Source organism: Ursus arctos, unplaced genomic scaffold, assembly GCF_023065955.2.
Source record: "Ursus arctos isolate Adak ecotype North America unplaced genomic scaffold, UrsArc2.0 scaffold_21, whole genome shotgun sequence".
Classification (NCBI taxonomy): Eukaryota; Metazoa; Chordata; class Mammalia; order Carnivora; family Ursidae; genus Ursus; species Ursus arctos.
In genome coordinates this window covers 48,948,723-48,962,404 of record NW_026622886.1, presented here as the reverse complement: position 1 = coordinate 48,962,404, position 13,682 = coordinate 48,948,723, and the positions used below count along the sequence as shown (strand labels likewise).

The 13,682-nt window shown below is 50.0% G+C and overlaps 1 protein-coding gene across 1 annotated transcript in view; it reads right to left on the bottom strand.

Moving 5' to 3' along the window:
• Nucleotides 1-66: 66 nt before the first annotated feature.
• B4GALNT1 (beta-1,4-N-acetyl-galactosaminyltransferase 1) overlaps nt 67-13,682 on the bottom strand; it is a 40,473-nt gene continuing 26,857 nt past the window's right edge. Inside the window, exons 3-14 of the mRNA XM_026500166.4 lie at nt 11,459-11,516; nt 6,511-6,732; nt 5,694-5,912; nt 4,999-5,163; nt 4,782-4,888; nt 4,269-4,309; nt 3,951-4,131; nt 2,835-2,933; nt 2,507-2,697; nt 1,913-2,053; nt 1,398-1,638; nt 67-808 (exon numbers count right to left, since the gene is read on the bottom strand). Coding sequence (XP_026355951.3) covers nt 591-808; nt 1,398-1,638; nt 1,913-2,053; nt 2,507-2,697; nt 2,835-2,933; nt 3,951-4,131; nt 4,269-4,309; nt 4,782-4,888; nt 4,999-5,163; nt 5,694-5,912; nt 6,511-6,732; nt 11,459-11,516 — 1,883 coding nt within the window. The 3' untranslated portion in view covers nt 67-590. The remainder of the gene's footprint in view (nt 809-1,397; nt 1,639-1,912; nt 2,054-2,506; nt 2,698-2,834; nt 2,934-3,950; nt 4,132-4,268; nt 4,310-4,781; nt 4,889-4,998; nt 5,164-5,693; nt 5,913-6,510; nt 6,733-11,458; nt 11,517-13,682) is intronic.

Genomic DNA, 13,682 nt, shown 5'->3' with positions numbered 1-13,682 from the left:
TGTCTGCACACTGACCCTTTGGTGCCCCTTTCTCCATGCCAACAGCATTGCAGACACAATTAAAAATGGCTTTCACTTGTGTGTTCACCAGCCCTCACCCCAGCTCCAGAGTCACCAGTTCTCTCCATGGGGGGTGGGGCTGGAGCCCATGCACAGAGTCCTGGATCCAGAGATGGGGGAGAGGGGCACACCCCTGGGAATACACGTTGGGGGTTTCCCCACCCCCTCAGTCCCAAGGAGATGAGAGGAGGGTATTTCCACTTTAGGTTCTTAGAGTCCCCATGGGCTCTTTGGCATTTGGAAAGTGACCCCCCCTAATTCCTGCCCCATGAGAAGGGGGTGGGGGAGGACTTGGCACTGGCTGTGGGATGAGTTATGGCCCCATCAAGTCCCTGGGCACTCACAGAAAGGAGGAGTGTCACCAGGACAAGCCCCTATTTGGGAATCAGATTCTGAAGGGGATCAGAGACAGTCAGTGGAGTGGTCACTGGGTGGTGGGGTTTGCTAGAGATTCCTGGAGTTTTCTAGAAATTCCTGGCAGGGACAAGGAGGCAGGCCCAGCCTGACAGTTTGAAGGCCCCGAATGGCCATCATTCTGAGGTCATGCACTGCAGCCGGTGTTTGAAGAAGAGTAGGCGGTGTTTGGCCACCTGACTTTCATCCAGTGATCCTGGGTAACGGTAGCGGGCATAAGTCTCTGTCCCCACATCCCTTGATGTCCAAGGCAGCTTCAACTTAGATGCGTGATCCACGACGACGTCTGAGCAGGAGCCCACTCGAAGGGAACCAAGCCCATCCAGGAAGAATTCTGGCGTGGGGGGAGGGAAGGGAGTACACAATGAAGGGTCTGAAGGGTGTAGAAGGCCAACCCTTCAGGGAGAACTGAGATCTGGGGTACGGAGGTTGCACGGGCAAGGGCCCCGTTTCTGAGGGCCTTGGGCTAGTAATTAATTCTTTGGGGTCTTAATTTCACTCTTCCGTAAAATAGAGTCAACATACTTACCTCGTGCTTTGATAACGTATCCCACCCCTCTTCCCAACACACCCCCAAAGGTTCAATAGATGATTCATGGGCTGCTCCAGGAGTGTGTTGGGAACCAGGGGAAGCGGCTGGGAGTGGAGTAAAGGTGGCCGTGACAGTGGTGGGGAGGTTAAAGGTGGGCCCAAGGGCCTATGCTGGGCGTGGAGGTTTAAATGGCGTGAGGGCCGGGAGGGTGGGAGCTCTGTCTCTTGCCAGGGCGCAGATCTTGGTAAACCTTCACAGAACTGCCGCAAGGGCCCCGGGTGCCAGCCGTTGGCTCCGAGGGGTGGGTGTAGGAGTAGCTGGTGCCCCTGGAGCCTCGCCTGGCGCCCCGCGGGGTCCCTGCTGGGCCAGGCCGGGAGGGGGCGCCACTCACCCAGATGCGCCACGCGGCTGAGGCGTGGGTCGAAACCGACCTCGCGCACCTTGTCGGTGCGCGCCAGGAAGAAGTTGACCACGCCGTCCGTGACCACGCAGCCTGGAAAGCCCACCAGCTCGTGGTGGAAGCCGCGCCTCTGCCGGAGGCAGTTCCCGCGGCCTGGCGCTCCAGGCTCCACGCTCAGCAGCTGCCGGTAGGTGGTGGCGAAGCCGGAGATCTCCCGCACCGCGCCGCCGACCTGCGGGGAGTGGGAGGATGGCTCCAGGCGGGACGGGGACTGCCGGGGAGGGGTGGTGGTGGCTAGATCTGTGCTCCCCCTCCCCGGGGCGGTTCCCCTGCCCCCGTCCCCGTCCGCTCCACCCCTGCAGGACCCGGACGGTCCCCAGGCTCCCGCCGCGTCGTCCTCTGTCCGTCCCAGGGCCGTCCGCTCTAGCCCAGGTCTCCCCCGCTGCTGCGTCAGCCTGCTGGCGGCCCTCCTTCTCCCACCCGGCATCCTGCAGGTCCTCCCCTACCAGGTCCAGGGGCGTCCGCTCCAGCACGTCCACAAGCCTCTCCAGCCGCGTCCGCGCCGTGAAGACGAAGTCGTCGTCCACCCACAGGACATACTTGGTGGTTACTTGGGATACGGCCAGGTTCCGGCCTGCGAACCAGCCCTGGGGGAAGGGTATATACGGTTAGTGAGGCTGTAGTAATAGAACGTAACCCCTCTGTCCCCTTTCCTCCAGTGCCCACGAATGGCTCAGAGTTTCCCACTGCTAGCGGTTCTGAGTCAGTGTTCTGGGAGAAGGTGTTAGAAAGCGTTTAACTTATGCGTGGACTCATTCATTCATTCATTCATTCTTCATTCATTCATTCATTCATCACCTATTTATTGAGCGCTCCCTAGGTGCTCAGCACATTCTAAGAATGCAGTGCGAATAAGATAGGCATGATTCCTGCTCCCACGGAGCTGACGTTCCAGGAATTGCCATGCTTAACAGGCACCCCAGTAATTCTGGAATTACAGGTATATAGCCCTGGAACCCACTACTCCGGAGACTTCAGAAGAAGGGCGCGCCTCTCTCCGGCGCCCTCTGGCGCGCGGTTCAGCGTCGCCCGCTGCGCACCTTGCCGAAAGGCATGAGATAGTGCTCGATGTGGGGGCCGCTAATGCTCTCTGGCTTGTCGCTGTCATCGGCGATGACCACGGTGACCGTTGGGTAGAAGCGGCGGATGCTGGCGATGAGTGCCCGCAGCCGATTGTAACGCAGGAAGGTCTTAGTAGCGATGGTGACCAGGGCGCTGATGTTGTGCTGGGCTGGGAATGAGGGGTAGTTAGGTGCAGAGAAGGAGAGTGGGAAGTGAGGAGCAGGAAGGAGTCTTCTCCCAGGGGCTCCCTCTTTCAACTTCCCCCCACCAGACCTGGATTTAGGTCCCCGCTGGCACCAGCCTCACCTCCCTGGGGTAGAGACCCAGATGGATACAGCCGAGGGTTGGGGGGGTGTCTTATGCGGATGGTAAAGGCAGCCTCATGTCCCTCCGTGGAGAACCGGACTGGGAAGAAAGGACACAAGCCTTGGTCCTTAAGACTGGGATAACATTCCCTTTTCAGTAAATCAATAATTCCCTGCCTACTCTTTCTGGACCCTGGTGGACAAGAATGCAGAGTTTTTACCGCCATGGCACTAACATTCTAATGGGTGGGGAAAGAAAAGAAAAGATTTAATTTAAAAATTTAATTTAAAAAGAGATTTAATTAAAAGCTAACGCTTATTGAGCATTTACTATGTGGTAACTGAAAAAGTTCAGTTACCTTAAATATAGGAACTCATTTAATCTTCACAAGCCCTATTAAGTAGATTCCTACTACAGAAAAAGGCAGAGAGAAATTAAATAACTTGTCTCCATTGACACAACTCTTAAGCAACAACACTGAGATAGGAACCTAGTCAGTCTAGTTCCAGGCTAAGTAAATAAAATTCAGATACTGGTAGGCATTGAATAGAAAATAAAACAAGCAATGTGATAGTGAAGAGGAGACATCTGAGCTGAGATCCAAATGACAAGAAGGAGCCAGCTGTGCAAAAATCTGGGGGAAGAGCATTCTAGGGAGAGGGAACAGCAAGCTTGAAGGCCCCATAGCGGGAGCGGGTTTGGTGTAGCAAGCCTTGGAGAGAAGCAGGAGAGCTTGTGTCGGTGCCTCTTTTGCTAGAGGAGAAATGGGACCTCTGGGAGATAAAGCCCCTCGCCCTCCAGTAAGTGGGCGGTTGGGAATAGAGCTTGAGTCTTCTGGCTCCTGGGGCAAGTCACTTCCTGGGGCCCCCACAGTTGGCCTGAAGGGGGGACACACCCAAAGCTCGGGTTTCCCTTTGGCCTGCTCTGGCCCCAGATGAACAAAGGCCCCTTCTCTCCCTCCCTGGTCCTGCTGGCCTTGCTGAAATGCCCATTGTGTGACTGGGCAGCTCTGGCCATTGCCCGAGTGTCTCCCACATCCTCTGCCATCTGCCCTCTCCAGCCTTTCCGGGCTCTCTGTTCACCCTGCCTGCCCCTGCCTCTGCCTGGGCCTCACACCTGTGTCTGCTGTGTTTGCCTGGTAGCTTCGGCTGCTGTAAGTGACCAGTTGAAGCTGCCGGTTGAGTTGGTCCAGCCCTGGGCTGGCGAGGGTGAGATCTGGCTGCCCCTCTCCAGTGAGAGTCACTCCAGTCACTTCCCCTGCCACGTCCCAGGTGCCCAAGGAGGCAGTCAGGTTCACCTGGGAGAGGGGGTTGGATGGAGAGTACAGGGTTAGGCCTCTTGCCTCCCTGATTCCTCTGTCCCTCCTTTGGCAGCCAGGTCTCCCTCCAGCATCCTCAGTGCCCACCTGGCCTTCCCAGCCTTGTTTCCTTTTACCTGGTAAAGCTCCTGACCAGCAGCTGCCTGCAGGCTCAGCCCTGGGAGGAAGGAGAGGGAGTCAGAATCACAGACAGCTTTGAACTCTTCTTCACGTTCTCTTCTCTCTTTCACCACACAGTACGGACCTTCTCACCCATCCCTCTTTATTGAGGCCACAGCAGGGCACATGTTGGGACATAGCCTAGAGTAACTGATTTTTTACTCCTTCCCATCAAAGCAATAGCTCTTTATGGCCTGTCCCCACCTAGCCACCTAATCTTTGGTCAGTCAGCCAAGAAGAGATTCTTTCCCCCAAATCTCTCCCGTTGCAGTCTTCTGCAATTCCTGACAACCCTAGAGTCCCTTCTGTCCTCACCTCCCACCTCACGAGCCCCCTTCTGATCTCAAGTCCCCCTTTCATCAGAAGTTCCCCAATTCTCATTCCAATCTTCCTTCATTCTTCCTCACCCAACCTTGAGCTCCACCACTCCCACAGTGGCGTAGGTCATCTCTTAGGCCCATTCTCCCCACCTGGCACCAAGATGCTCCGGAGGGGCTGGACCTCCACACCCTGCAGGGGGTACTGAAGAGGGGAGTTGGCAGGGGCTATGAGCAGCTGGTCAGCAGCGGATTGGCTCCTGGCAGTGAAGGACAGTGAAGGAATCAGGGGCAGAGGAGCGCTCCTTCCGGTCACACCCTCCCTCCAGGCCTCCCACTGCAAAGACACGCCCTCCTTTCAAGATGGTACCTTGAAAGGAAGGCCTGGAACTCCTGCTCCCTGGAGGCAGAGGCAGCTCTCAGCTCCTCCGGGTCAAAGGCCTTGGTGAGATCAATGGCTCGGACCTGCCTCTGGAATGGGAGGTAAAAGCTCCCTCCACTGGACTCACAACTACAGTTGTTCCCAGAGAGCAGCCTGGAGGGGGGACGAAGGGTCATCAGAGCCCAGCCATACAACTCCATTCACCCCACAAAACATTTACACAGTGCCCCACACCTTGGCCTTTCAACCCTGCCCACCCAATGTCTGTCCCCTTAGACACTGCTCTTCACATAGTCCCAGGAGGAGAGACCACCAATGGAATGACTCAGCCCTAAATCTGGATTTTACAGAGACGTGGAACAGGGCCAATTGCTAGAATTTCAGAATTGCCTACCCACCATTCAGGACCCCACCTGGACTCTCCTTTTATGTGGAATCATCAGGACATCAGGAAGTCTTCCAGGGCCCTCCTCTGCCTGCACACCCTCCCCTCCCCATCACCATGACAAGGTTCAGGGAGGAGAGATTCCCCCCCAGCCCAAGACTCAGAAGTTCCCCCCTACCCCCCACCCCCCAACTAGTCAGGAGAACCCAGAGATCAGAGCTCAGCAGTGCAGGAAACAAAAGCTCCCCATGCCACCCCCAGCGAGTGCCGCTCTGCCCCCACCACTCCTGGCACTCACCCCACCACTTGCTCCTTGATCCTGACCGGGATGTGTGCATAGCGGGGTTCCGGCGCAAGGTCTGGCAGTTCTGGTCTGGGGGGGCCTTGCAGGGGCGCCCACAGCGCAAGGGGTGCCCGGAGGCCCGGCGCATCCCGGGTGCTCACGTACAGGAGCCCCAGCGAGGCGCAGGCGAGCAGCAGGACCAGCACACACAGGGCCCGGCGGCCCAGCCGCATCCTGGTGGGCGGTAGGGGTGGGAGGGTGAGAAAGGTGCGGAGGGGAGGCGTGGGCTGGGACCCTCGAGCCGGGCGGTTCTGGAGGCTCCCGCCAGCTCCCCGGGACGCTCTCCACATCTCGGCGCGCTAGCATTTGCACAGCGAATCGTTCCCCCGGCCCTCCCCCCTTCACTCCCCCGGCCTCGGGTCTCCCGGCCTCCTTTCTTCTCTCCTTCTCCCGCATCTCGGTTTCCTCTCACGCCCGAGGCCCGGCATGTTGATGCAAGAGACCGCTGGATGCGGTGCTTTCCTCGCGGCCGCGAATAAGTAGGAGTGCACTGCTTTCTTAGGGCAGCGGACTTCCCCAATCCCGCCGCCCCCCCTGGCCCGCGTGTCCCCCACCCCTCGGTCTGAGCATCACCTGGCCCCCGGTGGGCTGCACAGGGCGGCTTCACACCTTGCCTGTCATGAAAAATGCAGAATCACGCCCGCGCTGTTGCGTGCTCCGGCGGAGGTGACCGCGCGAGTGGCCTCGGGAAGCTGTGCGGGGGACCGGGGGGACCCGCGAGCGCGCCTCCTCCCGCTTTCAGCTCGGCCCCTCATCCCGGCCGGGCACTGACCTGTCTAACGCTCTAAGGCCGCCACAAGATTTCCGTCCGGGCTGCTCCAGGCTCTCAGCCCCGGCCTGGGGGTCTTCATGGGGGTGGAGGCGGCCTGATCCGGGAGCCGGGCGTGAGCCTGTGTCGTGGGGATCCTCCTGCCTCCCGGGCTCGCCCAACCCCTCCCGCCTTCGGACGCTCCGGGCTTTGTAGACCGCGGCGCCGGGTGGTTCTGGGCGTTTCCTGCAGGGGGGTGGGGGGTGGAGAACGGAGTTGAGAAACCGTGCATCCCAGCCCCAGAAACAAAGCCGGGGCTCCCTGGCACCGTGTCCCACTTGCCGGGAGGGGAGGGCTCAGGCCGCCCGGTTGTTCAGATCGCGGCGCCGCGCGGCTCGGCTCCCGGGCTTGTTGCTGCGGAGGCTCCAGCTACGCGTGGGGAATGCGAGCGCCCGGGCGCCTTCTGGTGGGCGTAGAGGACATTGCGGGGGCGCCTTGAGAAGGTCCTTCTCCCGACCCTCCCAGCCCTTCGCCTGCAAACCTGGCGTCTCAAGGGCCTGCCCCAGCCCCATTCTATTCCCTAGTCGTACGGAGCCTCCCTCTCATCGAGGCTGTACACAAGGATAGGGAATAAGGGCTTTGGGAAGCGATGGGGCGGGGGCGCCCTAGAACCCCTTTCCAAGGAAGGTTTGGGTGGTTAGGGTGAGATAAAAGAAACCAGACTAGATCTTGGAAGATAAAGATTTTGCTTGGCTAACAAAGACAGGTTCACACCCTCCCTCCCATCCTCGCCTCCCCCGCAGCACCCCACCCCAATCATCTAACAAACCCTCGAGAAGTAATCCAAAGGCCTGCTTTCCCCTAACTGCTTCTCGTTGCAGATGCTGGAAGAAGTGGCTAGGTTGGCTATAATTCTGCATGCAAGCCTTAGACCCATAGACTCCCTTCCCTACGGCAGGATTCAGGACACTACCCAAAGTCCTGTGGTTCCCTGGTTCTAATATAAACGTATCAAAATCGAATAGGGAAAACAAGACACAATAAGAAATGTGGAACGTAATGAGAACGCGGGGGGGGGGGGTGGTGGGGAGGATGGATTGTTGAATGAATTGTATACAAAGAATTGAGTAATCAAATGAGGGGAAAATGGGATTCTCACTCTCTTTACACCAAAATAAATTCCAGATCTATCAAATATTTTAATATTAAAAACAAAACCAGAGAAGTAGTAAAGGAAATCATGGAGTTTTTCTGTTTTGTGTTGCTTTTTTACTGTCTTGGAGTGGGGGAAGAGCTCTCTAAGCAAGATATAAAGGGAATAGTAATAAACTTGCCTATATAAAAACCACGAGTGAAGGCATTTCTGTAAATAAACTTAAGAGATAAATGACAAACTGAAAAGAATCTTTCTAACATGTAAGACAGATAAAGGTCTATTTTCCTCAAGAGCTCTAAAACATCAATAAGAAAAAACGTTCAACTACCCCCAAATGGACAAAAATCATGTTCAGGCAGTTGACGGAAAAAGTGAAAATAGCTTTTAAATATGCAAGTATACTTGACCTTATTCATAATAAATTAAATGCAAATTAGAGCAACAGTGAAATTTTTTATTTTGATTTTTTACTTTTTTAAAGATTTTATTTATTTATTTGAGAGAGAGAGAGAGAGTACAGGCAGGGGAGGGCCAAAGGGAGAGGGAGAAGCAGACTCTCCGCTGAGCAGGGAGCCCGATGCAGGGCTTAATCCCAGGACTTTGGGGTTATGACCTGAGCCAGAGGCAGACGCTTCACCAACTGAGCCACCCAGGTGCCCCAAAAGTGAAATTTTTAATACAAAATTATTGCAATATTATTGACTGTATTCCCTATGTTGTACTTTTTATCCCCCTGAGTTATTTATAACTGGAAGTTTATATACCTCTTAATCCTTTTCACCTATTTCACCTATCCCTCCCCCCGCCCCCTGAAATGTTTTTTGATTACCAAGTTAGTGAAAGTCAAGCAGTTTGCTAACACGTTGTATAGTCAAGTATGTGGAGAAACAGCCCCTGGATACACTGTTGTGAGTGTAAGTTGATACAATTTAGAAGAGCAATGGGCAAATCTATTAACATTTAAAATGTTAATCATATAAATTGCAAATATTAATCATTTAAAATTTTAAAGATATGGCTCCGTCAGACTGTGGGGTACTGGGTTAAACAACATCTACTGATACTGAATTTCCGAAGTTGCGAAGCAAAGGAAAGCGGAATCAGAACAGCAGATACAATTGGCTCCCGTGTGTGGGTTTTAGCTTCTGGGCTTGGCCAAAGCCTGGAAAGGACGTGCTGCTGTAACAGAGACCTGAAAATGTGGGAATGGCTTTGGAACTGGGTCTTGGCAGAAGCAGGAGGGAATTTGAGGAGTGTCAGTGAAGATCAAGAAATACTGAAGAGCTTGTTAGAAGCCGGATGGCCTTTAAGGATGTTGTAGTTGCAGGGAAGCGGGGAAAGTAAGGGAACTGAAGGAAAGGAGGTCTTGCTATGTTTGGCAATCCTGGCACCTGCGGTGGGGTGGGAGGCAGACACTTCCCCAGATGAACTGAGGACTTCACTGAGTAAGGTTTCCAAGCGGACTGTTGAAGGTGCCATCTGGTTTCTTCTTGCTGCTTAGAGTAAAGATGAAAAGCAAGCGATAAGCTAATGAAAAGAGCTGGGGGTTGCCGGCTTTGACGATGCGTAGCCTCTCTAAGGACCAATGATCCTAAGACCCAAAAACGGCTTTCAGGCAAAGATCATATGTAGGGAACCCTCAAGAAAACAGGATCTGAAAATGATGCCAAGGATGTGAATACAAATCCTTTGTTAAGAAAGATCTAAGGCAGCTCCTTAGCGAGTGGGTTCAGTCTGACGATAGGACCTCTAAGAAAGCGTTGTCTGTCTGTCTAAGCAGAAGCCCAGAGTAGATAAGGGCTTATACCAGTAATATTTGTGGCTCTGGCTTTCATTTAATTAATGGTTAACTTCAGTAAGATTCATAGAAGACCCATAAATATTTTAAGAGAACTGTTTGCAGAATTTTATTGGTGATATGCTCATTCTCTAGTCATTCTGATAGAATACTTGTTCACTGCTTCAAGTTCCCGAATTCGTGGTAATGTATTACATTGTGCAATCAATAACTAATATAGAATATTGTATAGCACTGACAGTAAACGGTCTACAACCATACATAATAACTCATAATGTTGAAAGAAAAAGCCAAACACAGATTATATTCTGTATGATACTATTTATTAAATAGTATGATAACCATTTATTAAATACAGGCAAAACTAATGTATGATATTTGTAGTAAGGATCCTAATTATCTCCGAAGGGGGGGAGAACAGTATCTAGAAGGGGTCAAAGGGAATCTGGGTCCTGGTATTATAGTTCTGTTTCTACATCTGAGTGCTGATTATACAAATGTGTTCAGTTTGCGAAAATACGCTGAGCTGCATACTAATGATCTGTATACTTTTCTGTATGTATATTATACATGAATACAAAGTTTAAAAACATGTGAGAACAACAATTGTAATCTGCTTTTGGAAATATTCAGAAAGGATTTTCTTTGGGGTACCTGGGTGGCTCAGTTGGTTAAGCATCTGACTCTTGAGTTTGGCTCAGGTCATGATCTCAGGGTTGTGAGATCGAGCCCTGCATTAGGCTCCGTACTGGGCCTGGACGTGGCGACTGCTGGAGATTCTCTTTCTTCCTCTCCCTCTGCCCCTCCCCTACTCTAAAAAAAAGAGGATTTTCTTTAAGCATCACACAAAGTTGCAGCTGGGTAGTTTTTCTGATAGTCACCTTGGGTTCCTCATATAGCTGCAGCCATCTGGCAGCTCAGCTGGGGCTGAATAGTACAAGTTGCCATCACTCCCGATGGGAGGTTGGTACTGGCTCTTGGTCGAACCTCTTGCTTCATGTGGTCTTTTATCCTCCAGATAAGCTAACCTGGGACATGGCAATCTCAGGGCAGCCAATGGGTAAGAGTGGAAGCTGCCAGGTTTGCCTTGCTTGTAATTCACACAGCATTCTCTCTCTCTCTCTCTCCATATATATTATATAGATATAGATAATACACACATATATAATACATATATAAATATAAAATTATATATTTATAATATCTCATAATATAATTAAATTGTAATTATAAATATAAATATATATATCTTATAATATATATTTAGTTATTCATTTGTCAGAGCAAATCATCTGGCTCTCTCAATTCAACAAGTCCCTAAACTCCCCTTCTTGCTGAATGTGGCTGTAAAGAATTCGTGACCTTTTTAAATCTACCACTATCACCAACGATCAAATGTTCAAGTCCAGGAGTTGTTGCTTAATTGGACAAGGAGTAACGACTGGAAATGACCGAGCTATATACACAAACGTGCCTAGAAGTAAACACACCCCAGGAACAGTCAACAAAAGACCCAGGTCTTCTAATACCCTTTTGGATGCATTCCCGGTTCTATCCCAGGCTTGGGGCAGGAAACATTAAAGATGAACACGCAATGTCAGAAAGCCACGAAGTACACAAAAACCCCAAAAAACAAAGGAGCATTTTCAAAGGACATGCATAGGAGCCAGCTTGAAGGGGCTTCCACTGGATGAATCTGGGAAAGTTTGAGCACTAAAATAATTAAGGATAGGGATGAATGATGCACCATTGAAAAAACAGAAATCCACGATCCACACTGATAAAATAAATAAATAAATAAATAAATAAATAAATAAATAAATAAATAAATGTAGGAGGAGGTAAAATGCCAACTGATACATCTGAAGAGAAGGATGGAGTGGAAAATAATAATTTTGCAACTATCGTAGTGAAAATTGGATTGGGCAAGAATCATCAAGGAGTGTGATGCTAAGGGCGGGTGGAGTTTACCATTACCGACGAGGGCAGAACGGTACCCTGTGGTGCGGACACGTTACCTGGAGAAAGACATGGCATCATCTCTGCAGTTTTCTGGCTGGGATGCCGAACTCGGTCCTAAGTATGAGCAAACACACAAATCCCAAGTATTTTAGATACATGAAGGAAACTGGCCAGTATTTTTTTTTTTTATGTCAATGTCATGAGAAATAAAGGACAGCTGAGGAACTGTTCCAGGTAAGAGGAGACCAAAGCGGCAGCCAAATGCAACATGTGGTCCCAGATTGCATCCTGTCCTTGAGGGGAAACATAACAGATATTTTGGGGACACCTGGCCCAATTGGATTATGGATGGTAGCTTCAAGTTTGATCTTCATTAAAAGATAAGTGGAAAGAAAAGATAAATGGTAAACATTAAATATACTGAAGGTGATAACTGGTTCCCTAAGGAAATATCCTTGTTCTTAGAACATGTACGCTGAAGCGTTACGGGACAAAGCGGCAGGGTGTGTGCCATGTACTTTCAAGTTGCTTGGAAAGTAAATGATGCAACGTGTACGTGTTGTATATATATGGGTACACGTGGTATACATAATATACAGTTGTATTTCATTCATTTAATAACTATTCATAACGCTCTTTATATGAAGCGTACGTCCTACACGGCATATTATACATGATATGTGTGTATATATGTATATACATACACACACGTATAGAGAGAGGGAGGGAGGGGGAGGGAGAGAATGATAAAACAAATGTGGCAAAATGTCAAGAATTGGTGAGGCTGGATAAAAGATATGTGGGAAGACTGTATGTATCTTCCAAGTTTCGAGGTTTGATATTATTTCAAAGTAAAAATTTAAAAAGAAAAAGTCTTGCTTCTCCACTACTTTAGTGGAAAGTGAGCATCTATTTAGTAATTCAGTTATAGTCTGAGAAATTGTTTCAGCGCATTACTGCCACATTTATAAAAACTGACAAGTAAAAAAATTAAATAATGAAATAATCATAATTTAGAATTCCTAGCAGAACTTCTACTAGTTCTTCTTTCTCAGCATTTCCTTCCTTGATGGTGATATTTAGCCTCGGCTGAATACTGATTTTATCTCTCTCTTTCTCTCTCCAAGTGTGCACACACACGCATGCGCACACACACACACATTCTTTTTGCTGAACCATTTGAATTAATTGCAGACATTGTGACTTTCTACTCCTAAATACTTAAGTATCTATCTCCTGAAACAAAAGGTATTCTTCTAAATAAACAATATGATTATTGAATTCAGGATACTTATCATTGATACAAACCATTGTCTAATACACAGTCCATAGCAAAATTTCTCCAGTTGTCTCAATGACAACTCCTTTATAGCTTTTAAAATCATTCCAGTCAAGGAGTGCTTACTGTATTTATTTTTCATGCCTCTTTAGTTTCCTTATCTTTGAGGATATTAAATATATGTATTTAAAAAATTTGGGGGGTGGTTCTATTATTTCCATTTATTCTAGAGCGAATTCTCTTGTTTACTGAGCCTGTTGACTACCTGTTATGGGGTTAATTTTCAGGGTGAGCTTGCTTGGAAGTTTTAGTGTGTCTTTTTGAGAGTTTCTTTCTCATGTGTGTGTCTTGGTTAGGATTCATTGTAGATGACAGGCAGTACCCCAGGGGGTTCTCGCTGAGTATAATGTGGCATACAATATGGTTTTGGGGGTTGGTTTTTGTACGGGTAATAGCTTTTGGAAATATGTGGGGGCATTTTTAAAAAGATTTTATTTATTCATTTGGCAGAGAGAATGAGAGAGAGAGAGAGCACAAGCGGGGGAGCGGCAGGCAGAGGGAGAGGGAGAAGCAGGCTCCCCGCTGAGCAGGGAGTCCCAACATGGAGCTCGATCCCAGAACCCTGGGATCATGACCTGAGCCGAGGGCAGACGCTTTACCGACTGGGCCCCCCAGGCGCCCCTGTGGGGGCATTTTTGGTGGTCTCAGTGACTGGTGAGGCTGCTGGCAATTGGTGGGCAGGGGTTAGCTAAGCTAAATGTCCTGCAGTGAATAAAACGAGTCTGTGTAACAAACACTTGCCCTTCCCTAGATGCCAATAGAAACTCAATTGAAAACACTGCTTTAGGCAGAACTTTTAGGAACACCTCCCAGCCTCCGGAATCCTACAACTCTTTTTCTATCAGCAAAACTGAGGTCACAGCCGCAACAAACTTCCGAAAACAGGAAGCTACGAACTGGAGAACCCCTTGGCTTCTCCTACAACTTACATCCCACAAAGT